This window comes from Anopheles gambiae, chromosome 3 (assembly GCF_943734735.2).
Source record: "Anopheles gambiae chromosome 3, idAnoGambNW_F1_1, whole genome shotgun sequence".
Classification (NCBI taxonomy): domain Eukaryota; kingdom Metazoa; phylum Arthropoda; class Insecta; order Diptera; family Culicidae; genus Anopheles; species Anopheles gambiae.
This window is the reverse complement of record NC_064602.1, coordinates 96,652,186-96,677,183: the sequence shown is the minus strand read 5'-3', so window position 1 is coordinate 96,677,183 and position 24,998 is coordinate 96,652,186. Positions and strand designations below refer to the sequence as shown.

At 48.2% G+C, this 24,998-nt stretch overlaps 2 protein-coding genes across 11 annotated transcripts in view; one reads left to right on the top strand and one right to left on the bottom strand.

Moving 5' to 3' along the window:
- The window catches only part of LOC3291539 (neuroglobin), an 81,121-nt gene that overhangs the window by 43,880 nt on the left and 12,243 nt on the right, over window positions 1-24,998 (bottom strand). The window lies entirely within an intron of this gene.
- The window catches only part of LOC1280429 (putative polypeptide N-acetylgalactosaminyltransferase 9), a 60,876-nt gene that overhangs the window by 31,944 nt on the left and 3,934 nt on the right, over window positions 1-24,998 (top strand). For 7 of the 10 annotated variants that reach the window (XM_061658412.1, XM_061658408.1, XM_061658411.1 and 4 more), the window contains 7 exons: window positions 21,520-22,371; window positions 22,465-22,830; window positions 22,893-23,057; window positions 23,129-23,322; window positions 23,397-23,615; window positions 23,680-23,913; window positions 24,118-24,228. In XM_061658412.1, coding sequence (XP_061514396.1) covers window positions 21,915-22,371; window positions 22,465-22,830; window positions 22,893-23,057; window positions 23,129-23,322; window positions 23,397-23,615; window positions 23,680-23,913; window positions 24,118-24,228 — 1,746 coding nt within the window. In that variant the 5' untranslated portion in view covers window positions 21,520-21,914. Of the gene's footprint in view, window positions 1-21,519; window positions 22,372-22,464; window positions 22,831-22,892; window positions 23,058-23,128; window positions 23,323-23,396; window positions 23,616-23,679; window positions 23,914-24,117; window positions 24,229-24,739; window positions 24,845-24,998 lie in introns of all 10 variants that reach the window. The other 3 variants (XM_061658413.1, XM_061658410.1, XM_061658414.1) reach the window with 2 other exon arrangements.

The window sequence follows — 24,998 nt, the reverse complement described above, 5'->3', positions numbered from 1 at the left end:
ACAAATCACCCTGTGTGTATGTGTGCCTTTGATCGCCAACAAGTCCCAACAGACGGCGATCTTACTCAGACATCTGAACTCCCCCTGTGCCCGGGTGTCGGTCGGAACGACGCTGAAGAAGATGTTACGATCAATATCCCGTTGGACGTACGGACGGGGCCGTGGCCTGAATTGTGCTGTGCTGTGTGTGTGTTTTTCTTCAGATTTTGCGTGCCTATTTCGTTCTCCACTCCCGCCGACTAATCTACAGTCAGTCACTCGGCACTGCCTCTTTTCCAAGACGCCCGACCGAGCTTCTCCAATTTCCCGGCAAGCGCAAACAAATTGCGCTGTAATTCGTTAATCGATAATTGGGTAAGCGGCCCATTGGGAGGCGGCCGCTTCGGAAGAAGTTCTAGGGTTTCTTCTCGAGCCTCCGCTGTCCTCGTTCGTGAACCCCGGTCGACGGGGGTGAACGGTATTATAATGCTTCAAATGGTCCATACTTACGCCAGGCGATGGGAAGAGGCCCGGTGGTTTGTTGGAGCAATTTGTGATAAAACCAACGACTTACCGATACGACAGTTGCACGGGCACTTACACGACCTGTTGAGATCCGTGGAGACGTCCGCTGCAGAGAAGGGCTACGATGAAAGAACGAGCTGTGTGTAAAATTTTAACTGCCGATTAATATGGCTCTAAAAACGGTTCCCAAAAGTGATAGCTACTGGCGAAGGCTTCCCGAGAGTGTGCGTCGTACGGCTCTCTGGACCAAGGGTACCGGTGGCCTGAATGTGCGCGTATGTGGATCAGCTTTTGGTTTGGATTCGGCACACAAGGTGGCAGGAGCAGCAACAGCAGAAGAAGCTGTGCGAGGTGCATAATAAAAGCGGGCAACATAATATCACAGCCAGTTCAGGGACGATCGGTGGCTGTAAAGAGAGCAGCTATAACCAACAAAAAAAAAAACAAAACCGCAAGCATGTGGGATATCAGGTTTTTTGGGGGGTTTTCTCGCTCACGCTCCTCCTCCTTCCCGAAAGTCAGTAAATTTGATTTTAAAATGAGATGACTTCGTCACGGTCGGTGTAATCTTTGCGCTGGGGGTATTATTGCGGATGCCATCGCAGAACGGACGGCCCGGCTCGTACCGGTTCTTCGAAGTTGGGTTCGCCGATCTAAAAGGTAATGTGGACCAGTGTTTCGAGGCCCAAACCCGGGATAGATACTGTTAGATCGAGCCACACATCTCTTTAGTGTAGTTGGTAGAGTGTAAAAGCCTATATCTCGGATCAACCGGAATGGTGATATCGGGCTGTAAAATTGAGCCTGACATAGGAAGTACTCGCAGCTTTCCCTTCCACAGGACACTAAAAATGCCCAACCAATTGGTTGCCGGAAAAGGGCACGTCTAACAACAGTTCGTGAGCTGTGAGCTCTCGGTACCACTGGAAAAGGGATAAGCAAATACGAGCCTCTCCAGCCTGCGTTTGTCATTAAATCGAGCTTTGCCAGGCCACCAGGAGAACAAAGAGCTTCTGCTTTGCGTTACTTTGCATGCAGCGTTTAGAAGGAGCTCGCTGTCAGGAGGAAGGCATGCGGGAATGGAGTCGCAGCAATGCCTGAATCCCGGAAGGAACAAAGGAAAGATTTTATATCCGGGTGTGCTTGGGGAGCATGTTCCGAGCAAAAGGGTTTACCTCGGATGGGTTAAGAGCTGCTGTGTAGGCATTATTCACAGCGGTTAGACGGGAAGAATCGTACAAAGTTTTACAAATAGCAGGGGGATTTTTAGGGAGAAAAAAAAGACCGACCTCTTCAGCGTACGTGGAATAATATTTTATTTACTTTTGCAAAGATATAACTCACAACCCGCTGCGGAATTTATTGAGCAAAAGAACCGAAAGCGCAAGCAATGGAGAGGGCGATTGCTCTCTGAACGTAAGTAACGTGTGTGATGTGTGGGGTTTGTTAAAGCATACAAAATGGCACGTCAAATAGTACATTTTATGAGCTGCTGAATTAAAACTTAGCTTGAGTTCCGAGAAGGAAACGAAAACGTTGCACGTAAGCATGAGACTCCAACATTAATAAAACATAATGGTAATTGGTTGAATTCATATGAATTGAGTGAAAATGGCAATGTTTTTGAAACCTTGTCGCTTTGCTAATAAAACCGTCGCAAGTAAAGCTTGTGTGCATTGGAATGGGAGATTTTACGCTTTACCGATTTTTTTGGAACTATTTTAATTAAATCCCAAAGACATGAGCTGGTAATGCATGGTAATGTTTGCTCACATGCAATGATAGAATGTAAGGTTCAAACTTAATACTATCATCTCCAAACCAAAACCGCAAAACTTTATGCAGCACATAAAAAAAGACGCGCACCGCATCGGGAAAAGCAAAGCTACCGACCCGTAAAATATTCGTTTCCCGTTAAGAAAGTTCGTTCCCTAAGAAGCGCCAACCCGGAACGTTCCTGCGTCCGGTAAAGGGTTTGGGGTCGAAACTTCAAATAATGTTAAACGGTCAAATTACAGGCCGGGTGTACAATCACTACACCGAATACATACAAAAAAGCCTCTCTGTGTGCATTGTACGGGGAGATGCCCGTGGCAAGGAACAGTACTGAGCACCGGCCGGACCGGACGTGACGGAGCTGCCTCGGTGATGGATTTTTATTGTATGCTTTACGTTTAATGAACACTTCTGGCGCAAATTATGATTTTTGCATATTTATGGCCCATTCTCACGCCCTCACCCGACGGGATGCGAGACCCGAGCAAAGTTTTTGGGAAGTAGTCTTCCCGCATACCCCCCCCCCCCCCCCCCATACTTTGGCCGTTGCTTAAAGTTGCTGGAGAAAGTTCGTTCATGACTTTCCGCAATGTGTGCTTCATTCTTTTGCGGGAAGATAGAGAGAGAATGAGAGAGAAAAGTGGTATGTTTGCGTTTGCGGGAAGTTGAGTTTGTGCAGTATTCAAAACTGGGAGGATGCAACTTATTTGAAATTCCACCCCGGTAGGAAAGGGTTGGATGGCGATGGAGAGGGAAGATAAAAAATCTTCAAAACCGGTCACGGTCACGATTCACGGCGAAGCGCGGACCGAAGGAACGGTTCACCGCGAACGGGTTTGATGATAATAGGAAGCCCTCGAAGCCCTCGAGCAGCTCGAAATGCGTGCATCCGTGGGGTTTTGCTGCTTGCGCCGTCCTAGGGCGTCCCGCAACCATCGAGCCAATTCGAGTGCATTGACCTTTATGGGATGCGCCTCGAATGCAGTTTTCTGTAGAAAGGGCGGAAGGGAAGTCTCATCGTTGGCTGGCCGGTTTTTACGGGAGAAAACAAGAAGTGCCGCCAGGGTGGGTGGTATGTTGGTGCATCAGCAGCAGCACCACCACTACCACCACATAAACAAACAAATACTGGGGCGACGAAGAATGAAACAACAGTTAGAACACGGTAGGGCTTTCGTGCTGCGCGGCACCGATGGAAGTACCATCGAAGACGATAAACATATCACCCCACTCTCTCTCTCGTTCTCTCTCATTTTCTCTCGTTCTGTGCTGCGACTGTGCTGGGTGTCGTGAGCCCATCGAAAGGTCGTTTATTCAAATCGACGTTGTGGATCGTGTCGAACCCGCAGTCGACGTTCGATAAGCGGGGTGAATAACGACACAACAGTGTAGCGTGCAACCGCAACCAATTTGTTCCGCAGCCATCGTGTTGTGGGCCGAGTGGGCAGAACAACCAGAGCTGCATTCTTGGGGAGAAACACACATCCGAGGAGGAGTCGTCAGCAAACAAGATTGGGAACGATTTCGAAAACGACATCAGCTGTTGTGCAAAAGGAACGGATGAATGTTGATGGTGGCGAAGCATCAAAACACTGGTTACGGTGAAGAATAGAGATTACAACTTGTTAGTGTCTTCATCACTTTTTTGCTTTTGTGTGGGGAAGACTTCGTTTTGAAGTTCAAAGTCGTGGCATGTGTCTTCTGAGCGACATCTGTTTCTTCTCTGCAGAAGTATACCAATTCCTGAAATGAAGTTCGGAGAGATGTTGGAAGGCTTTTTGCAATGAGCACCAAGAAATCCGGTAATCCTCGTTTATGAAAAGTATCACCCCTCAAACTTCCTCCAAAAAACAAGCGTTTTGAGCTCTTGGAACCTTCAAAGCCTTCCAAAGAATCGTTCCAAAAACTTTTCATCGCACATCGTCATCGTGTGTAGCAGCTTAAACGCCACACAAACCGACCAGCAAACACATAATTGCCTTAGGCTACCGTGGGTTTGTTTGGCTGGTGCTTGTTAGCAATGCAAATGCAACCAGATAAGCTTGTGGGTGCGTCATGCGCGCCACCATTCCTCCACGCCGACACCGGTTAAAAGAGAAGGCAAGGAGAATAAAAACACAGCACGAACTGCAAGCTTATTTGCATCTTTTGACTTCCAACGCTCAGAAGATGCAAGCAGTTGTTGTCGCCGATGGCATTGGGTAGATAACTTTCTTTAAACCACCATTAGCATCCGTGGGCTTTTCTCGGCTGTGTTGCTGGAAGATGCTTGCTCATTCGCCACCGCAACGATCATTAGAACACGTGTGCGTACACTATCTGCGAGTGTCTTTGGGGGCGGGAGGGAACCATTCGCCATTTGCTGGCCACAATTGTTTCTAATTGGTCACCGATTATGCTCTTACCCCGTTTGTGTTTACCTGGCCTGTTTACCGGCTTCGGTTTGGCCCGTGCTCGCTCCAAAATTATCGGACGGCTCTATCTACATCTCCATGCCGACACACTTCAGAAGAGATGCGACTCTTGCCCTCTTGTATGGTGATGATGGCCCTGACATGACACGGTAACCCGTGCTGCCGCTTCCGTTGCTTGTGTACGCTACCCTGTACTGGTGGTACTCTCGCTTCTTCAGGTGAGTTGGTGGACATGTACGACAAATTGCCATTTGCCACCGGCATAGTCTGGTAATTTGATTTAATGACACGCGCGGCCACAATTAGACGTATGTGTATTCCCCGTTTTGGACGTGTGAGGTGATGTTTCGCGTGTCTTCTTGAAATGGGGCCGGCAATTATGCGTCCAAGAAATGGGTTTGGGATGACCGTTTTGGGCCATCTACTCCATGGAAGCATCGCTGCACGTGCGCATTTGAGCGGTTTGTGTCTCGCAGAAGCATAAACATTAATAACGAACGAAGTCTTTCAGCATGATGGATTCAAATCAATTTCAAATCAAAAGTAATTTCTTCTGAAGTAAATGCAATCATAATAAGGTAAAAGCAGTCTTTGACTCACAAGCAAATCAAGCAGAGTTCCCGCTTGGTTCGACTCTTGCACTTTCTTACGACGTCCACCAACACGATTACGAGCTCCCGCGCGGAAACCTTCTCATCACATAAATCATTACCCGGTTTCATTCTAGGGTTTCTCATCGTTAGTCTCTTCCAAATCCTATAAGTACCTCCCCGGACCTGACCTAGATTTCCCCACTGCTGCTTGGGTGCACACGATTAAGGGTAGCATTCGGCCCCTTGCCCCCGGGTGGTTGGTTGACTGGCTGGACGCATCATATTGATTTCCGCCACGAATTAAATGTACATCAAAACCAGCTGAGTGGTTCGAAGCCCTTCGTCTCGGGAGTTGTCGGTGGGAATGGTGGTTAGGTGCCTGGCTCTGGTTGCACGCTACTATCAACGGCCGCTGCGACACTCGGGAACGGCGGTGGGCAGCCCTGGAGGAGTTCCTAATGGCTGTGGGGGAGAACGTTTATGCTAAGCAGCATTAAACGAAAATGCCCCGTGTAACTACCGGTTGTCAGTAAGGCAGAGGAGGGGGTTCGCCTTCTTGTGGTTGGTCATTAAAGATCAATCAGTGGAGAATTGTATTTTTGTGGATGTGGCGCAACAATTGGATCTTGGCGTTCCCGTTGACTGGTCCAGCCTTGGTTGGCTCGTTTTGATTTGGAGCAAGAAACCACAAAAGAACATCAATTCGTGGAATAACGACCGATAATCTTTCTTCTGGGTAGATATTCAAACTTGGATTAGACATCGGAGCTCTTTGTTTTAGCATCTCCGCATATCTCTGAGGCTCTGAGGGTATGAGCAATCGAGTTCCAAGAACATCCTGCTTCTCAGACAACCTTCTCGTTAGGCAAGTTCCTGTCCATTTACCATAGAAACTCATTTCTTGACCATGACCACCAACCACACCAACTAGCAAGGTGCGTCTAGGTCCCTTGACTTTATCCTTCTGTGTCAGTGACCACTAGTTTCGCGCTTCGCTTGCCACTCCGAATGCGGTTGTACTGGAAGCATTCACAATTTTCGCGCCTCATTGGTAATCGACCGGCATGTTTAGGCCGCGCCCCTGACTTTCGCCTGCGCCGCCAACGTGTTCGGACGCGTATTTCTAGCGCAATCAAACGCACGTCGGGCTGGGAAATTCGTGCCTGCACGCAGCTCGAATTGCAGCACACTCGATCGACATCCGCCAAGGGTTGAGCGTCAAGTTCACCGCGCTCCCCGCAGCTTCGTGTTAGCTGCAATGTAAAACAAGCACTAACTTTTCGATAGATGAAGCGATTGAGCGGGTCATGGCGCTGAAGACGCTCTGGGTGTGTGTAGATGTTGTGGGAATGGAAACGGGGCGGGAGGTTGCGTTGGAAAACATTGCCGTCTGCAAGTCATTGCCGGCGTACAGCGAGTTGTGCTGCTTCGAGATCAATGGAGAAAAAAGGGAGAGTGAAAGAAAGCGACCCAGCTTATGACACCTTAGACTCAAAACTAGTCAAAACCCGCCGCCAGTTGAATGGATTGATTCGTTCGCAGTGGGAACGCAGCAGTTGGGATTTGATTTCATCGAGTTTTCATCGACCTAACACCAGCCATGCGGATCGTGCTGAACCGATCGATGCATGAACGTTAAATTATTTATTTGCTTTTCTGGTGATGAAATGGAGTGGCCTTATGAACTCTCATTATGTAGCGTTGAGTTCACTCTGCTGCACGATCGTGTTGGGATGGTTGAGAAAAGAACCTCGTCATCGATCGCTGCCTGATCGCATCCTATAATCATGCTGAACACTATGATCAGTCCGCTCGTACATCAAATAGATGCCTCCAAAGGAAGTAACCTCGTGTGAGGGTGCACAACAGTTTGTGAACTAACGCGATGACTGCTGCGACTAATGAGGTACAATGCATATGAGGGGTTGTATGAATGGCTTGGGCGTGCATTATATCGTCCCAGTTGAGTGAGCAGTTTGGGAACCTATTTCGTACGCGCTAATATTAAGCTGAATGTTCCCCTATATGTTTTAAAACAGTTGTATCTGCTTCTCTTCCTCGGAAACATTTGCTTCAATCTCATTTTTTTGTTTCCAAACCACACGTTTCAAGCCTGCTTGTTAGGGCCGAAGATACGCCAAACAGCCCATTAATTAATCCCATTTCCACGTGTTTGCTGCTACCTACTGCTATCGCTTTGCCACAACCCTTTCCCGGATGAAGTTCCGTCTCAGCCTCAAGCCGGGCTGGTCTCTACCCAGCGCTAATTACCAGCGCGCGGTAACTCTATTCGGTGGCGCTGCTTGCGCTTGCGCCTGCGTAACATTGCAGAGATATACGCATGTTGCTGTTTAAATGCTGCGCGGCTGCGTCTGTACTGCGCATCAGCATCCGGAGCATGTGTTTCAAAGGGCTGCCAGGGGTTTTTTGTGTGCGCGCAGTTGTTGTTGTCTGTTCTTTGGGCCTGTTGATGAGAATTTCCCTTTTTCCGCTGGAAGAGCGGCGTAGAGGAAAGAGCTCAGTATTATTTTTTGTGAGTGTGCATTTTGATTAGCTTTTCTTCCGATCGGGAGTCGGCGAGTCGAGCGCGGCCTGTCTCGGATTGTTTTATGAGCTGGCTTCAAGTAGTGATCGTTTTTGTGGGTTCGAAACGATTGTTGGAAATGGGTTTCTTTGTGTTGGAGAGGATGGGGTAAAGTACACTCAATCGAATCGATTTCACAAGCGCAAATAAGGTTGTTGAACGAAGTTGTCGCTTTAATGAATGTGTTGTAATGACGCTTGAATAGTTTAATTATGTTTCTGTGATCTTGATTTCTTCACAAAAGTAAAGTTGAAGGCTTTTCGCAACTATTTATATATGCATGATTTGTTGACCCTCTAAGAAAGAGAGAGCGAGAGCGAGTGAGTGAGCGCCAGTGCTTGTTTGTCGATGCATGTTAGCATGCTTATCGTGTGTTTAATTGCATCTGTTATGTGTTTACCTTTCTTCGTACGTTCCCACCTTTTAAGCCTATCAGCGGCCACTGCCACCAACCGGCGCCGAACTCCGGAGCCCTTTTTAACGCGCCGTCGATTGGTTTCGTTTTAACGGTTCAATCCACTCGATTGCTTCTCTAGTGTGTTTATCTTCTCTTTTTTTGTGTATGCTTCCATACGAACGCTCATCTTTATGGGATTACTCACACGCTGAAAGACATCGCAACAGCAACGGGGGACTGTCTTGAGAAATCGTTGGAAAAGGAAACTCTGCGAAACATAGCAATATGCTGCAGTGCATTTGCCCGCCTCATGTTGTGTTATAAAAAGATTGAAGCTGTCGAAGATGATTATGGATTCTAAGTAGGATTAAGCACGACAGATATCCAAACAGACACACGCCTGTACGTGGTTAATCTGTGCGTACCTTTCCTCCTCCACCTTTCCCATTTAGAACGCACCCTTGTCCCCCCGAAAGGGCCGTACAGCTAGATGTTTATGTTGTTTCACCTACGACGCCTGCTCGAAACTAAAAAAAAAAAGAGCGAGTGCTTAAAAGATAAACACTCATCAGCACACGGGGGAGCGAGGTGGCGTGGGAGAGTTGAGGGCACGTGTTCTCGGGCAAACGAAAACACGGCCAACAACGTTCTGCTTGTCCTCTTGCGGGCGTGATTGTAACGTGGATTCGGTTTTGACCGTGGTGGGCCTTGGTGTGGCCACGTTTTGCTGCTGGTAGAAAGCGTCGGAATGTACTGTAAAAAGTAAACAAAACCGTACGAACCGAACCACGCGGTAACGTGGAATGGTCGGAAGTATGGTAACCTGTTGTACTGGAATGTTGTCGGCATTTCATCTCGTTTCGTTTGTGAGAATTTTCACAATTTTATTTCTTGTTCCAAGAACATTCTTTCTTTTTTTTAAATTAAAATGATATTTGTTTCGCTCTTCGTAACCCACAACTCTCTTACGCGCTTGCATAATTTTATACCCTTGCCAATTATTGTTTTATGCTTTTATGTAATGGCACCTTTTCCCGGGTATCAACCTGAAGCATTAAGTAGGTTTGGGAATATGGGAAGCTTTACGATTATCATACTAGTTATTTAAACAGCTTTTGGCAGCTGACCAATTCGCCGGAACTGTAGGCGCAGTAGCGCAGTAAAGCAATAAAAGCACCTTAAAGCGCAACTTTTAATCCCACTTTTGTCATGAAAACATATCCCAACTTTATTGCACACGAGCCAGTTGTGTCCATCTTTCTATCGGTGTGAAAAAACAGCAAAAAAAAAAACAACAACAGAGAAGATGCCGAGCGGCTGAAAAGTGATGCCGGGAATAATAATTACGTAAAAAAACTTCACACCGTCCCATTGGCCGTCCCCGCCGTCCCATTTGTGAGCGTTCAAAGGGATGTGAAAAAAGTTTCACTTTCTTCACCCAATGCTCATCTAACCAGCAACACCGACAGCATGTTATGGGTGGCATTTTATAGTCTCGGGGGCGACAAAACCTCACCGCACCGACTAAATGACCAATCAGCCAAGTTCCGACCCGACGCTAGGGTGTTGCAAAAAACATGAAAAATTGTGTTACAAAAAATGATGCATAAATGGCGCACGTGAGTCGAGTGCACCTTCCCGGGTCCGGGCTCTGCCCCTTATGACGTGCTACTTGTGGTTTTTTCTGCTCCCTCTAGCATTTTGATGCATTCCATTTTTTTGTGTGTGTGTTTGGTGGTTGCTGTGGCGGTGTACTCTCTCTCGTTCAAGACGATTATCATAAGCTGTGCTTAAATATCACCGTACAATTTACATAAAACTCCACCCCCTCCCCCCGGTAAGCGAGAGAGAGAGACGGTTTCGTTTGCGACGTCGTTACCGCATGTGTGATGGCATTAGGGGCTGCTACCGGGAATGTCTTTTGTTTTGCTGGTGCTGCACAACTTCAGGTTTCAGGTTGCCTGGCGATGCAACCCGTGCGTGTGTGTGTGTTTGTGTGTGGGAGAGCGGCTAATAAACGCGCCAAGATGCAGCAACACCCTCCCCCAGTGGCGACTAACTATCTTTGCCAATTTCCATACCGATCTTGCTGCATAATAGGCCCCAAGAAAAGCCTATTTTTTTGTGTGAAATGGCATGCATTTTTTGTTGTTGCTTAACCTCGGCAAATCATTATTATGCTTCCGCAATCGGCCCGCTGCTCGGGCGTGTTTGTCATCTTGCGCTTTTGCATGTGTGTCGCACGGGCGCCACGAGCCAGTTCCGTTCAAGTGGCGCAGAGAGGGTGAAAATGGCTTTCGCTTTCGTACGACCTAGTTTGATGGGGAAAGGACGCCGACCAGTGGCTGACGCGCTAACTGGTGTTGATTTGGTTTCGTGACCATGGGGATGGGAATTTTTTCTTCTGTTTACGTTTTTGTGCATTCACTCACTCCTCCATTGGCTGAAGACTCTGGGGGTGAAGACAAGTGTCACGGAGAGTAACTCGATACGTCGCAGGATGATATAATTTTTCGCCAAGATGTTGTTTAAATAATGTCTGTACTTATTTGTCGTGAAATGTTTATACAAAAGCACATTTTTTGCTACGCATAATCACTGCCATCATCACTCTCTCACCCCGCTGTGCCCCTCCCCCCCCCCTGGCTGGCAGCTTCCAATCTGGTTACCATTTTTATGTGACACCGACTGGCGACTTTCCCCCGCCGGAGTTGATTGGATTCACATTCGCGCATTCGTGTGTTAAATTATACTTTTTGTCACTCTAATTTCCATTTCTCCCTCTCTCTCTCTCTCTCTCTCTCTCTCTCTCTCTCTCTTTGTCGCCGGTGCGTGCACGCAAAACAGCAAAACCCGAAATCAAAACCTCGTCTTTTGCTAACGAGATTGATTTTCCATGTCTCATCGGACCTTATTTTCCTCCTATTCCGGCCCGCAGGTGATGATAATCGTGTTTGGATGTCGGCGGGCGAGTTTTTTTGTGTTTTTGTTACTTTGTTTGTTGCCGCAAACGCAAATGATGCGCGACGACACCTCGCAGACGGATGGGACGCGGATGAAAAATAAACGGCTCACCGCACACACACACACACACATAACCAGACCGGGCGTGAAACGGATGTACCGTGGCAGTGAAACACGGCATGATGCAAACACGGTTTCGAGAGCCACGGAATTTGCATGTCTGCTGGCCAATAACGATTGGAAAATGGTCGCCAGCTTTTTCACTTCGGGCTGTAATTATTGACCTCGCAGGGTCAGGTGATGGCGGTGGCGTCGGTGAAATCGAACCTCGCACACCGGAAGTTGCATCGCTTGCCGATCTGTCGCAGTAGAGAAGGGTGCATAATTTAATTTGCCCCAATCACCACTCACTGCCGCAGTGTATTTCACTTTCTGGAGACTGTGTTTTTAGTGTTGGTGTTGATGTTTCAAGGCTCTGAACAAGAGCCGGAATTCTCGTTAAACAGTCAACCGAATCGCATTAGCCGGCGCACATTGCATTCGAAGGTTACGATTGCGCGATTCGTCAACCCACATACACACACACACAGGGGTGGTTTTTAGTACAATGAGAGAATGCAGGCACAGCATCAGCAGAGGCGCAGCATCGCATCGTCGACACCACTGTGCTCCTTTGTTTGTTAATTATTTTACGCATTTTTTGTTTTTGTTTTGCTCGTTCGCTGGTGTGCGCGATTGGTTCAGTTTAATGTGTTACAAATTTAAATTGTACTTTACCATGCCAATAGGGGACCGTACAAGAAGGGTGGGTGTGATTCAAGGACACACACCTTGTTTCGCAAGCGCCCCGGTCACGGTTTGATGAAAAATGCATCCGGATAAGGTAGGGAGGTTCGTCGCTGTGCGCGGGATTTACATTTCACGGATCAAGATCGGACGGGCGGACCATTGTGTCACGCGGTCTGTTTGTTTGCTGCTGGCCGTTGATGAGTAATTATAATATTTAAACGTCTTTATTATGCATTCAAAAGGGCAATGTTGGCGATGGGTCAGTGTGCATGGGTGATGGGGAGGCAATAAATGCAAAAAACAAACAGCCTTTAAAGAGATATTTATGTTTCAACTTGCAATCCGGTCCCATTTCGGGTAACAATCTGCTTCGTTTGACCCAGATAGAGTGAATGTAGATGCTAATCACTCTAAATGCGAAGAACATCGTATTGAAAGACAAAAAATGGAATGTTTCTATCACACAAAGACCTGTGGACACTAAAAATAAACAGAAATGAATATTAGGAAGCATAATTCAATAAAGGAACAGCAAAATCCTGTTAATTTCATCATTTAAAAGAAGCTTTCCACCAACAACCTTTGCATGCATGTGTGAGAAAAACTCACCCCACACGACACACTCACCCACAGTGAACCCGGCGCCCCTTGCCGTACTTCCGTTAGTTCCGGTCTAGTTATGGAGTGACCGTTTTATTTTATTTTTGCTACATTTCAATCTCTCGAACCTCTTACATACACACACACGCGCACGCACGCACACCGGGTCGTGTACCCGTTGACCGGAACCATCGGCCTCCTCCTCTTTCTCACGAACCGGAGAAAAACTTCAACACGTTGCAGCTAGAAACAACTCACACCAATGGATTAATTAAAATGCGCCACCGAAGCACGACGACGAACCCCTCATTTCCCTCACGGGGGAAAGCAGCAAACCCTGCAGAGTAAGGGTGGCAAATCGCGATGCGTTTGAGTGTTGTTATCGACCAATCATCTTAATTACGGAGGAAACTGTCAATATCGTTACATTGAGAGGATGTCGGTGTGCATGTGTGTGTGTTTGATTCCGGTTTTTCTCTCTCTCTTTTCCCCCTGGCTGCAGCCACTTTCTAGGGCTTCCGTTTTTCTTTCAACCAACCTGTCAACCCGATGCCCACAGGGACTGGGAAGAAAACGCCCGCCAGACATGGAGCACCTTCCGTGCTAACGCTTTCTCTACACTGCACTGCTACTCCAATTGAGGAGGGAAGCCAGTTCGATTTGAAACTGACCTGACATTTAGCACTCTCTGTCGCAGGCAATTTAAATGATTTACAGGCCGCCTTTGTCGCTTCCTGCACCTTTTTGCCCGTATGTGTGTCTGGAGGGGATCAAGAGATGTATAAATCATGGTTAATATTTCATTCGTCGCTGGAGATAAGTTTTGCCGGCGGCGCAAACTCCGATTATTCTTGAGAATCAGATACCAGAATGACCTTTTCAAATGGGCTCCAAACTTCTTGAGGCTGCTCGGGGCACTCCCTCGTATGTGTGTGCGAGATTCAAACACAATCAGATGGGGCCCAACCGAAAAAAAAGATGGGAAGCTCGCGTTCGTCGTCTAGTGCTTTTGAGGTTACTCCATCTTGCAGCGATGATTGCTGGCACGGTTGTAAAGGGCCCTGGCTGGGTGATGTCACGAGTCACGGCACAGATCGACGTCATTCATCTTTCGTGCTGGTACGGGAGGATGGAAAAGATTATTAAATTTTCGCGCCCTTTTTGCTTCGCTCTCCGAAGAGCAGCTTGCTATCTAAGCTTCATCTAAAAGTTAATCAATGAGCAAAGATTAAGACCTTCGGTGGTCCGGTTGTGTCACGGCGGCGTGTGTTGCCAAGATGAGCGCACGATGAGTTCCGTGCGCTTCACCGCTGTCATGGGATCTTCCCTTGAAGCTGAACCGTTTGTTATTGTTGCATCGGTGCTCTTCACAGCAACACAGCGTACATCGGGCCAGCGTCGAGTCAAGGCCTATTCCAAGTTAAACACATTCCACGATTGGATGCTTTACCCGTGTTAACAGTCTCACAAAGAGGTACAAAGCAACCGGGCGGCGCACTGAGCTTTGAGCGTGACTCTGCAATTATGTGTCTCTGCATCGGTGCATTCAGGGAGGCCGGCAATGGCAGTAATGCACGAAAAGGTATCGGCAGGTGATGAGAAGGAAGATAGGAGGGCTGCAAAGCAGCGAGCTCTTTGTCCAGTCGGTCACAGACAAGCGTTGATTGAAAGGAGGTGAAAAGTTGCTCCAAGCGGAGATCTTTTCACTTCGATCGTGGCGATCGTGGTTTGCCCTTTTCGTGGTGGTCCGGAAGGGTTTAACCTTTTGGCGGCGTACTAGCGCACGGATTAGTGCTTGTCGAGGGCAGTCGCAAAGGACGCACGGAAAAAGGTTCCTCAGCCCCATCGCATGTCATTAGTTGAGTCTTGTATCAAATCAGATATCGATGAGCTTTTGCAAATGATTTCGGGAAATCAGTTCCCGGGGCTTTTCTCACGTTTTGTAACAAACGTTGCGCTTTCTTTCGAATCGTGTTGCAATATGCCTATCATAATCAGTAAAGTTAGGCTATTTTTATTCCCATTTGCAGTGCTAATTAACGATCGCTTGCTCTAGGAGGAACACATTTTCCATACAATTTGTATATCAATTTAAACTGTCAGAAGCCTTCCATCTTCATCATTCGACGGTAATGAACGTTCGGTACGATATGTCAGAGCCCCAAAAATAGCTCACCACAGCTCACACGGCACGGCTGCGCAGAGCACGCCCTGCCAAGAGAGTTTAATAAAACCGTGGAAAACGTACAACTCAATTGAAGGAAAAGCGCCGGGCGACCGTGCGGCAGCCGAATAAATGAAACTGAAAACCTTCTGTTGCGTGCTCACATTAATTAGCATATCGCCTCTCAGCCATATCGTTTTAACAACCGGCAGGGCGAAGGGTACCGCCCTCCCATCCCATCCCATCCACATAGCATGTGTCGAGGCGCGCGATACGCTTGTGGAACAAAACACGCTTGCTAATTTAAATCAAACCACCACCAAAGCAATCGTTAAGTGTCAAAGTGTCGGGGAAAATGTAACTCCCAGCGAGGCATTTTCTCAACCGAAGCTTTTTGTTTTCGGCGTTATCATTTTGAGCTGGACACGGGACTACTTTCGGGCGGTTTGGTGGTGATGGAGCAAATTAACTGCTCTTCCAAGAAAGAAAACAAACCGATGAAACACACAAAAAATGGATAAAGTTTGCGCGCGCGAGCGTTCTTTTGCGGGCAATAAATCACCAACGATTGCAAAACAAGATAGATGGCAGAGGGAGCGCAGATTGGGAAAGTTTTTATGCGCGCGTTGCGAGGAAGCTGGCCCCGCTCTCGCGGGCAGGAAGGACACACGGCGGTTAATTATGTGGCCCATGCCAGAGAAGAAGACGTCTCGTCACAGTCGCGTTTCGGGACGAGTTCGGGGCCGCTTTACGTAACCGTGGGATTTATTTGTGCATGCAAATTGGCCGGTGGAAGCTGCGCTGGATGGGATGTTGGCGGTTCCAGCGAATTTGAGGAAGCTTTGCGCTGCTTGGCGCAGGATACGCGGAAGGTTAATTTGGGGGAGAAGTGATGATTAGTTGTCCTTTAACGCACGCTTTAAGGTGAACCCAAAAAAGGAGAGATTTAGCTAATAGAGAGAGACTTCTCCGCATCGCTTGCCAAACAAAACGGGGGAGGACAAAGAGGAGGCCCCCGAAAATGTCGTGAAAGTTGCCAAAAAATTCCATCATATTTATGAACCAAAGGCTGTGTGTGTCTGTGTGTGCTTCCAAGTGGCGTCAGTGTTTTACATTTTCGAGACTCAATCCTCACAGCCGCGCGCTGGGTGTTTGTGATATGCTTTCCTCATGTTAATGCGAGTGGGTGATTTAATCCGTCGTACCCATTGCCTATTAATTTTATTTCGCATACCGCAACGCTCTTGGCAAAACATCGAACCCAATCGAAGGTGTTCGGTTTAAGGTAAGCACGACGGCGGCAGCAGCATGAAAAAAGCAGACACCGCTCAAAACTATCTAATTAATCGGACTCCCGGTGGGAAGAAGATGCGTTCGGTAACGGCCGCGGCGTCTGGAATGGTTGAACTTTCTCCGGTTTTAGCGTAAAAAACAGTCAGCCTTCCCTTTTTCCCCTGGGTTACAGGCAGAGCTAAACGGGGCGCCCCCGTAATAATGACCGTTTGGTTTCGTTTCGATGGCGCATCTTCTTTCCTTTTGGGCCGGACAGCCCCCGATCTTGAATGGTACTTTTACTTTTCAGCCCTGTCCGGCCTGAGGTCCTCCAGCAAAACAGAAATTCATAACCCAAAACATGTCCCCGTGGGGGGTGAGGGAGGCAAACAAGAAGAAGGGTAAGACATAAACCCGTATGACATTCCGTTCAATCGAGATTGAACGGTTTTGTGGGTTGGTTTGGTTGGTTGTGGAGGTGGATGAGCTCATGCGCTCCCCAAAAGGCCGTGCCGCAGATGGTTCAACAGCGCTTAACACCTTTCCAACAGTGGCCGTGCGTGCAATTGAAGAAGGTGTAAGAAGGTGGCGCATGTTTATGATAGAGCGCGGCGTTTGGCCTGTGTGTCTGTGTGAAAGTGTTGTTGCACGATGCGAAGCACAAGCCGGATGCAGAGATCTAAAAAATTGACATCATGAATTTGGATGAACCAGGAAAAACTTCGGGCGCGTTCACTTTTACTTCCATACGTGAAGCGAAGTGAAGGGAGAAATTAAACACTTTTGGAGGGTAATGGTGAGTGTGCACATGATTTAATACCATTTTAATCTGATTAGGATCGTTCTATGGCGATGGGTTTAATAAAATCCTTTTAATAATACAATAATGCAGTGCAGTGTGCATAGCTTTAGGCGTTAATTGCAAATACTTGAAATATGATATGATTCTCATTCATTTTTGAAATATTTTCGTTTGCGATTAAATCCATATGTCTTTTGCTGCTCATACTTGCAGTATTGGAGAAAGCAGCGCCCAAGACACATTTGCAAGAAGGAAACATTCTTTGTCGCGATTGCTGACGTGCCTCGAATCGATCATGCCACAACCACAACCGGATAAATCTAGGTCCGGGATGGCGAAGTGCCGTTTCGCATGGTGAATTTTTATGTGCACAAAAATGTCACATAAACTTTACCCCTTTCCCAGGTGCAACTCTCTCTCGCTCTCTCTCTCTCTCTCATGCCCTTGGCTGCGATGTGCATTAGTCTGTTGGCGTGTTTCTCCACAAAAGCTGCCAGCTTCAATCGTCAAAGGCAATTCCGCACACTGCACACGGACACGCGTGTCTGCAATGAATTAAATGTCACCCGTTTTACAACTCCCTTTCCTCCTTCCCCTTCAAACTAAGTTCCCTTTTTCCCTTTCAACAAACTGCGACGAAACCTCATCGCTTTTTAAAGGGGTTACCGTTCGGTTTAAAAAGAGAATTGCCGACAATTGCCCCCGGAAAACGGTTAGAAAAGGAAAGTTCTTCAAAATACTGTCTCCGCCGTAGGCAACACACATACACACATAACCACCGAGCCAGGCAGCGCCGGCTCGTTATAATGCAATCGAAAAGTGTGGGAAAAACGCCAAAACTTGCCGCGCGCGGAATTCCGGACCGAAAACCGACGGCGAGCTGAACGGGGAAAATTCGTCTTCACGGTCGATTGGATCGGTAAGCACAGAGAGAGAGAAAGAGAGGGCACAGAGGGGGTGAATGGAAATCAATTAATGGTCAATCGCGAGCGTGCGGTGTGAGAAGAAGCGAAGATGCACACGCGTCTTTTGTCTTGTTTCTGCCCAATTTTTCCCCTCGGTCGTTACCGTTCGTTGGGTCGTAAATTAAAAGATTGGCGTTTTGGATTCGCTTTAATGAGCCTCATTTTGTGTGCCCCCGAGTCTGACGTTTTCGCGATCTGCCGTGGCGTTATGCGGGCCACAAAATGCAAAACGGCGCGGGTATGAAATTATGAGCGAGCCATGAAGACGATCACCATAATTAATGACATCAACGCCCGTGTTTAGCCATCGAACCTATCGTGCGAAATGTCGTGTTTTCTTCCGCATTTTTTGTTGCTTCAATTTGTCTCAACCTCTCGCCGATCACTTTTACTCGATCGGTTGTTAGGCAGAGCTTTTTGATTACGCCATCTTCTACGCCAGCGGAGCCAGTAACCCGTGTAAATGAGCTGTCATCGGATCGTCTTTTATATTGTTTCTCGGAGCTGTTTGATAAGCGAAACGGTGGAATCGTCGCTTTCGCCGTGGGATCACTCTCTTGGCACGGCGGGAGGGACAACATTTTTATAATCTATGCGGCTGAAGTTATGGCGGTGTGCCACCGCGTATCGTTTTGGGTTGTGGGCCGTTTGGTATAGACACAGCGGTTATTTTGTTTTACGACCGGCGCGCAATTGGCTGGTATAATCATTTGTTGGAGCTTCAGTTGAAGTAAAGCTGAGACCAGTGAAGGATTGCTTTAGCGAAAGGTGAAAGATGGTTTCTTCTGATGGTGTAACAGGTTTATTGTGATGTTCGATTACATTTAATGCTGCAATTTAGAAAGGCACGTCACGTGAACAACTGAAGTAAAAATACACTTTTTAGCAATGAAGACTTATTAATTCACGCTCATTCATTAAGCGCCAGCATAATTCTAAACCAAGGTCTAACCTACGACGTTCCATGAGGGCTAATGTACCTCATTTCGGAGCTAAACCTCCTTGATGATAAATGCATCTCAGCACAATTCGGCCTCAAGCAGGGCACGAGAAGCATTAATGCCGCAGCATTATGAGCGGCCCAAATAGTGTGTTTGTGTGTGTGTGATCCATGGCACCGCAAGCACGGTAATGGAGGGTTTAATGCCTACGCCGGACCGGTCATTTCGGGCCGGCCGTTTTTCCCATGGCCTTGTCCTTTGTGGGCCGATTTTTGGAGCAATCTTTGGCCGACCGGCTCAATGCAAATCAAAACAAGCGAAATCGATGGGCTTCAAGGGTCAGCCAAAGTAGGTTTTGGCGCGACCCGAAGCCGTCAATTTGTGGACCTTTCCGAGTGAAATTGATGCTCCATCATTGGAACGAGATTTTGGTTGCCGCTCTTTTCTATGTTTGGTTTTGAACATTGAGCAGCAAGAAATGCAACCGGTAATTGTAAACTCCATTCGCAAGATTACCTGGTCTTGGGCATGGGACAATGATACTCTTATTTGCATACGAATTGTGTGCTTACAATGCACCCGGCCCGTTTGTACGCCCCTTCAATCAATAGTAATTCTTCACATTCCTCATCCGCTTTGAGGCGCCGGCAGCACACGCCGGCCGGTTGAAGTACAATGAGAAGAAAGCAAAACTCAAACAAATGGGAATTGGAGGGATTTAATAAATTGCACAACAAAACTGTACACAACCATCATCCCCTCCCTCCCAGTCCCAGAAGCCAAACAGATAGAAAAACAGACGAAAATGATTATTTTCTCCCATTGCCATTGTGTTTGGTGTGTCCTCTCGGTTTCATCGCGGTACAAATCGTAGCTCATCATACTACACCCAGCATATGTAGGGGCAATTCCGTGGTTCAATTACGACCCCCACCCCCCGTAAAGCCCACGAAAAGAAACGAAAATAAAGCACAAACAAAAACGGCCAAAATCAAAACGCGTAGCAAACGAAAATTTACGATTCCACGCGACACTCAACCATTGCCAGTGTCGGGGCCCGTTCCCAGGCACCGTCAAATAAATTCCCATCAGCGATAACTTTCAATCTCATCACATAATTATACCGATCATTGTTTTTTTTTCTGGGCTGGGATTTGTTATTTTTCCTCGTGTCTTTTGTCTTTTTTCGCCTTCCGCGTTCGGGGTTCTTCTACCGCGGAGTTATGCTGCCGGTTACGCGGCCGCTGTAACCTTTGACTTTCTTTGATTTGATTGCCCACACACGATATGGTTGGTTATGGTTTGGATTAAGCTTCGTTTTGCGTGTGGTTTCATGGCGTGAAACATAAATTGCATCATGAGCAAGTTTAGCAGTTTGTTGCGGATTTGGATGAGATATTAAATCAGATTAAGAGGGCGTTTTGGCTTTTATAATTCATTTCTATTTAAACAGATCAATACAAAACCCTTTAATTGATTGCTATCGTTAAATACGATCAATAAGCAATGAGGAGTGATAATAGTGTGACTTTGCTGTTCAGTTTGCATATCTTCAGGCGTGCTTGAAGGAACCAAAATGACTTAATCCATCTAACAAAGCCATCTCTTTTTCGTCTACCTTTTCTCTCCATACGTCTTGTAATGCGACACTGCTCCATGGTTCAGCGAGAAGGTATCAATTTGTGGATCCCCATGGCGGTGGCTTATTAACACCAACACATACCGCTTGTATGCTTGTTAGGTTCTGCTTTGCAACGCCACCGGATGATTATGATTATTGTGGCGTGGATTTGCCCCGCTGTCTACGCCATTCCCGCAGGGTGCCAATTATGCAATTTAGAGCTTTTTCGCTACCTACAACAAAGGGAACGATCAATTGCATCATGCTGTAGATGTAAGTGGGTGCTTTGGAATGCTGCAGCGAGCTCAGGCCAGTTCTAGTTAAAGCTGGCTCGATGGTACGTTGAAACGCGAATTTTATTTATAACTCGTTCTGATTGGCGTATCATTGTAGCTATCTCTAATTGAAATGAGAGACTATGACCTCACTAACAAAGCTCTTTTTTGCGAAATTATGCTAGAACATGTAACCTATCTTCAGCAGTGATTCAATCCAGTCTTATGCATGGTCTTAGCTTAGCTTCGACTCACTTTCTGCCGCTCAAAGAAGATGTCATTGCGCAATCGTCTAGCTCCGCTGGGAGATACGATCTATTGTTTTGTTTTTTCTCAACCAACACACACACACAGACTGAGACACAAACAAAGTCTAGGCAACGATGACCGACGCTTCTTCGCTACTCCGCACCAACCCCACAGGGTCTCTTGAGCTTCTCAAGAGTCTACACTTTCGCCCGACTTGTAACCAGCTCGCCAGCTTCGCTTGCGAGCAACGTGCTCAGAGATGGGCGATGGGCCTGTGGAATGCAACGCCAGGTGAAGCATGAAAAGAAGGCCCACCAGTCTTCGTTTATGTCCGCGCCCCTTTGCGAAGACAGTGGGTGATGCCATCGGGCCGCTCTTTTGGAGCTTCACAAGATGCGCAGCGCGTTGAGGCGTAAAATCTCCAAACCGCGCGTGTACGTCCGTACGTGAGTGGGAAAACAAACGCACGACGGGGAAGCGGGCTCTGGTCCATCTGATTGAGCTTATCAAATCAAACAGCGTGAACTAATTGTGAAGCTATCGCTAAAAGATGCACATTTCATTGACTTACACACGGTCGTGTTTTTTTTTCTTTGCTTTTCTTTGCAGAAATTGTGAAACATATCAACGTAAAACACACACATCACGCGCAACAGATGCATCATCAATTGTAATTGTAAGGAGGAAAACGGCACATTTTGGCACAGTTTGGTGCTAATTTCATGCGACGCAAACTTGACGAAAGGTTCGGTATTTACTCAGCCAACGAGCCAACATCAAAGGCTGGTACCGTCCGTGGCGGGCGTTGTCTGAGGCGTACAGCGATACGGAGCGATGTGCCGTAGGTGATCGTACGTTGATAGAAACGTAACACTCGATCACTGTCTTCAACAACAACGCTTCAGGAATAATTCTACAGGCGAAGAGGTCGCTTCTAACACATATCGTACGGTACAGGCGGTTTACTACATTTAGCCCGGAAAGCACTGCCTGCAACAACAAAAATGGCGCTGCTCGGCAGACGGAGATCGTCCTTCCTGAAGCTGGCCGCCCTGTGCGGTGTCGTATGGTTTATGGCCGTGTTTGTGCTCTACTCGGACGATTCGAATCGGGCCGGCGGCCCGAGCGGCAGCGGCTCGGCGGCAAGCGGCGGCGGAGCGATCGAGTACGAGACGCCGCGACGACTGCCGCTGGAAGGCATACGGAACAAGTTCAACCAGTTTATGGAGAACGCACGGCTGGATGCAAATCGGCCGGATCCGGCCGTGCCCGAGGTGCCGGACGTGAACTTTGTCGATCACAACCGGGTGGAGGACGGCGATGAGGGGGAGGGAGGTGCGGGAGGCGTCGATCCGGATCTGGATGAGCCGCCGGTGGTGAAGACGGTCAAGGAGCTGCCGTCGAAGCCGAGCCGGCCCCAGTCACACTCGCCGCCCGCCAGTGGTAACGGTGTCGCTGGTGGTGAGTATCGTATAACACCGATAGTGGTGCACTGCGGATAGTCTACCTTTAGGCGGATGTGGACGTTGATTTTCTGCGCTTCTTTTCTTCTAGCTCTCGCATTGCCCGGCGTTATCGCGCCACCGAGCGACGGTCCGGGTGAGCTGGGCAAGCCCGTGGTGCTGCCGAAAGAACTAACGCCGGAGGTGAAAAAGCTGGTCGATGACGGATGGGCCAAGAATGCGTTCAACCAGTACGTGGCGGACATGATCTCGATCCGGCGCACGCTGCCCGATCCGCGCGACGCGTGGTGCAAGGAGCCGGACCGCTACATGGACGATCTGCCGCCGACGTCCGTCATCATCTGCTTCCACAACGAGGCGTGGTCGGTGCTGCTGCGTACCGTTCACTCGGTGCTCGACCGTTCGCCGGACCAGCTCGTGAAGGAGGTGATACTGGTCGATGATTTCTCCGACATGCGTGAGTGTTTTAAAGGCTTTTCACTGTAGATGGATGCTTCAATGGAATGGTTTTCATTGCAGCTCACACGCAGAAGCAGCTGGAGGACTATTTCCTCGCCTATCCGAAGGTGAAGATCGTGCGTGCTGCCAAACGCGAGGGTCTCATTCGTGCCCGTCTGCTCGGTGCTCGACATGCGACGGCACCAGTCCTAACATATCTTGACTCTCACTGCGAATGTACTGTCGGTGAGTTGATTTGAAAAGGTGTCCATCTACAGTGGTTCCGTACTAATTGGCTGCTTACTTCTTGTTTGTAGGATGGCTGGAGCCGTTGCTTGATCGTATCGCACGCAACTCGACGACGGTCGTCTGTCCCGTGATCGACGTGATCGATGACAACACGATGGAGTATCACTACCGCGACTCGGGCGGTGTGAATGTCGGTGGTTTCGATTGGAACCTGCAGTTCAACTGGCATGCCGTACCGGAACGGGAGAAGCGCAAACACAAGGTAGCATTGTCAACTTTCCACTTTGTTGCCAAACAGTTCGCATTAAAACTTCCCTTTTTTTTGCTCGTTTTTAGAGCCCAGCGGAACCCGTTTGGTCACCAACGATGGCGGGCGGCCTGTTTGCGATCGATCGTGTATTTTTCGAGCGGCTCGGCACGTACGATTCCGGGTTCGACATCTGGGGCGGTGAAAATTTGGAGCTCTCCTTCAAGACGTGGATGTGTGGCGGTTCGCTCGAGATTGTGCCCTGTTCGCACGTTGGACACATCTTCCGGAAACGCTCGCCGTACAAGGTAGAGCTATCGAGTTGCAGCTCTGCCCCCAGGCAACGAATAATAAACGTGTCTTTCTCTTTAGTGGCGAACGGGTGTGAATGTGATCAAGCGCAACTCGGTCCGGCTGGCGGAGGTGTGGATGGATGAGTACGCACAGTACTACTACCAGCGCATTGGTAACGATAAGGGTGATTACGGTGATGTAAGCTCGCGCAAGAAGCTGCGCGAAGAGCTCGGCTGCAAGTCGTTCCGGTGGTACCTGGACAACATCTATCCGGAGCTGTTCGTGCCCGGCGATGCGGTTGCTTCGGGCGAGGTAATGTTTGGTTTGCTGCTGCGCCGTTTCGGTCAGCGTGTGCCCGTACTTTTCTACTTTTCCAACAGATCGCTCAGCGTTTGGTGTCTATTGGGAAGGTGGTGCGAGTGGAGCAACTTAACACCAACCGACAATAGACACCTTCGGAGTGGTGACATTTCGGAAAGTGCATAAATAATACTCAAATTATGAAACAACATGTAGGTAAGAAACATGGGTTACGGTAACCGAACCTGTCTCGATGCGCCTGGCGGCAAGCGGAACCTGCGGAAACCGGTCGGACTCTACCCGTGCCACAATCAGGGTGGCAATCAAGTAAATAGCCTTTTTGCACCTATCCTGTTCGCACGCATCGCCGTTGCAGTAGCGTAAACGGAAGCATATTGGAAACCAGGCTACCAATCATCACACATCTCGCACGCCAAAATGTCGGACGCTCTTCGATTCTTTCAGCTTTTTTTCTCGCTTGCGCTATCGTTGAAGTCGTTCGTTTCGACCTCGTGCGGGGACGCTCGCTTCGTTCTTTGCCGTATCGTTGTGTTATTATATCGATTTTAATGTATTGTTTTCTTCTTTTTCTCTTTCTTTCATCGCGGCCTTTTTCTTGTTGTTATTGTTGTTATCGAACGCTGACGAATGTCACTGCGTTTGGTCGCCAATCGATCGTCGGCGCACGTTTAAACACTTTCCTCCTTCGCACTGTGTGTCTGTGCTCGATTCGTACCCTACTATGACTATGTGTGCCCTTTCCTTGACTGTATTGAATACGAAAAACCGCCCATACCCACCTACCCCGCCCATTCTCCCGCACTAAACGACCGTGCAGATTCGGAACCAGTGGTCTAATCTGTGTATCGATTCGGCGGCAAAACCCGAGGACATGCATTCGCCGATGGGCCTCTGGCCCTGCCATCAGGCCGGCGGTAACCAGGTACTGTACACCAACGCAACCTCACACACACACACACACACGCAAACAATACACTCACACTTACGCATACGAAACATTACAAGTACTCAATCACGATACACTGGACGGTACACTGTGTGGCAGCTTCGTTGCACCTGGCCGGGTGTGGTACACA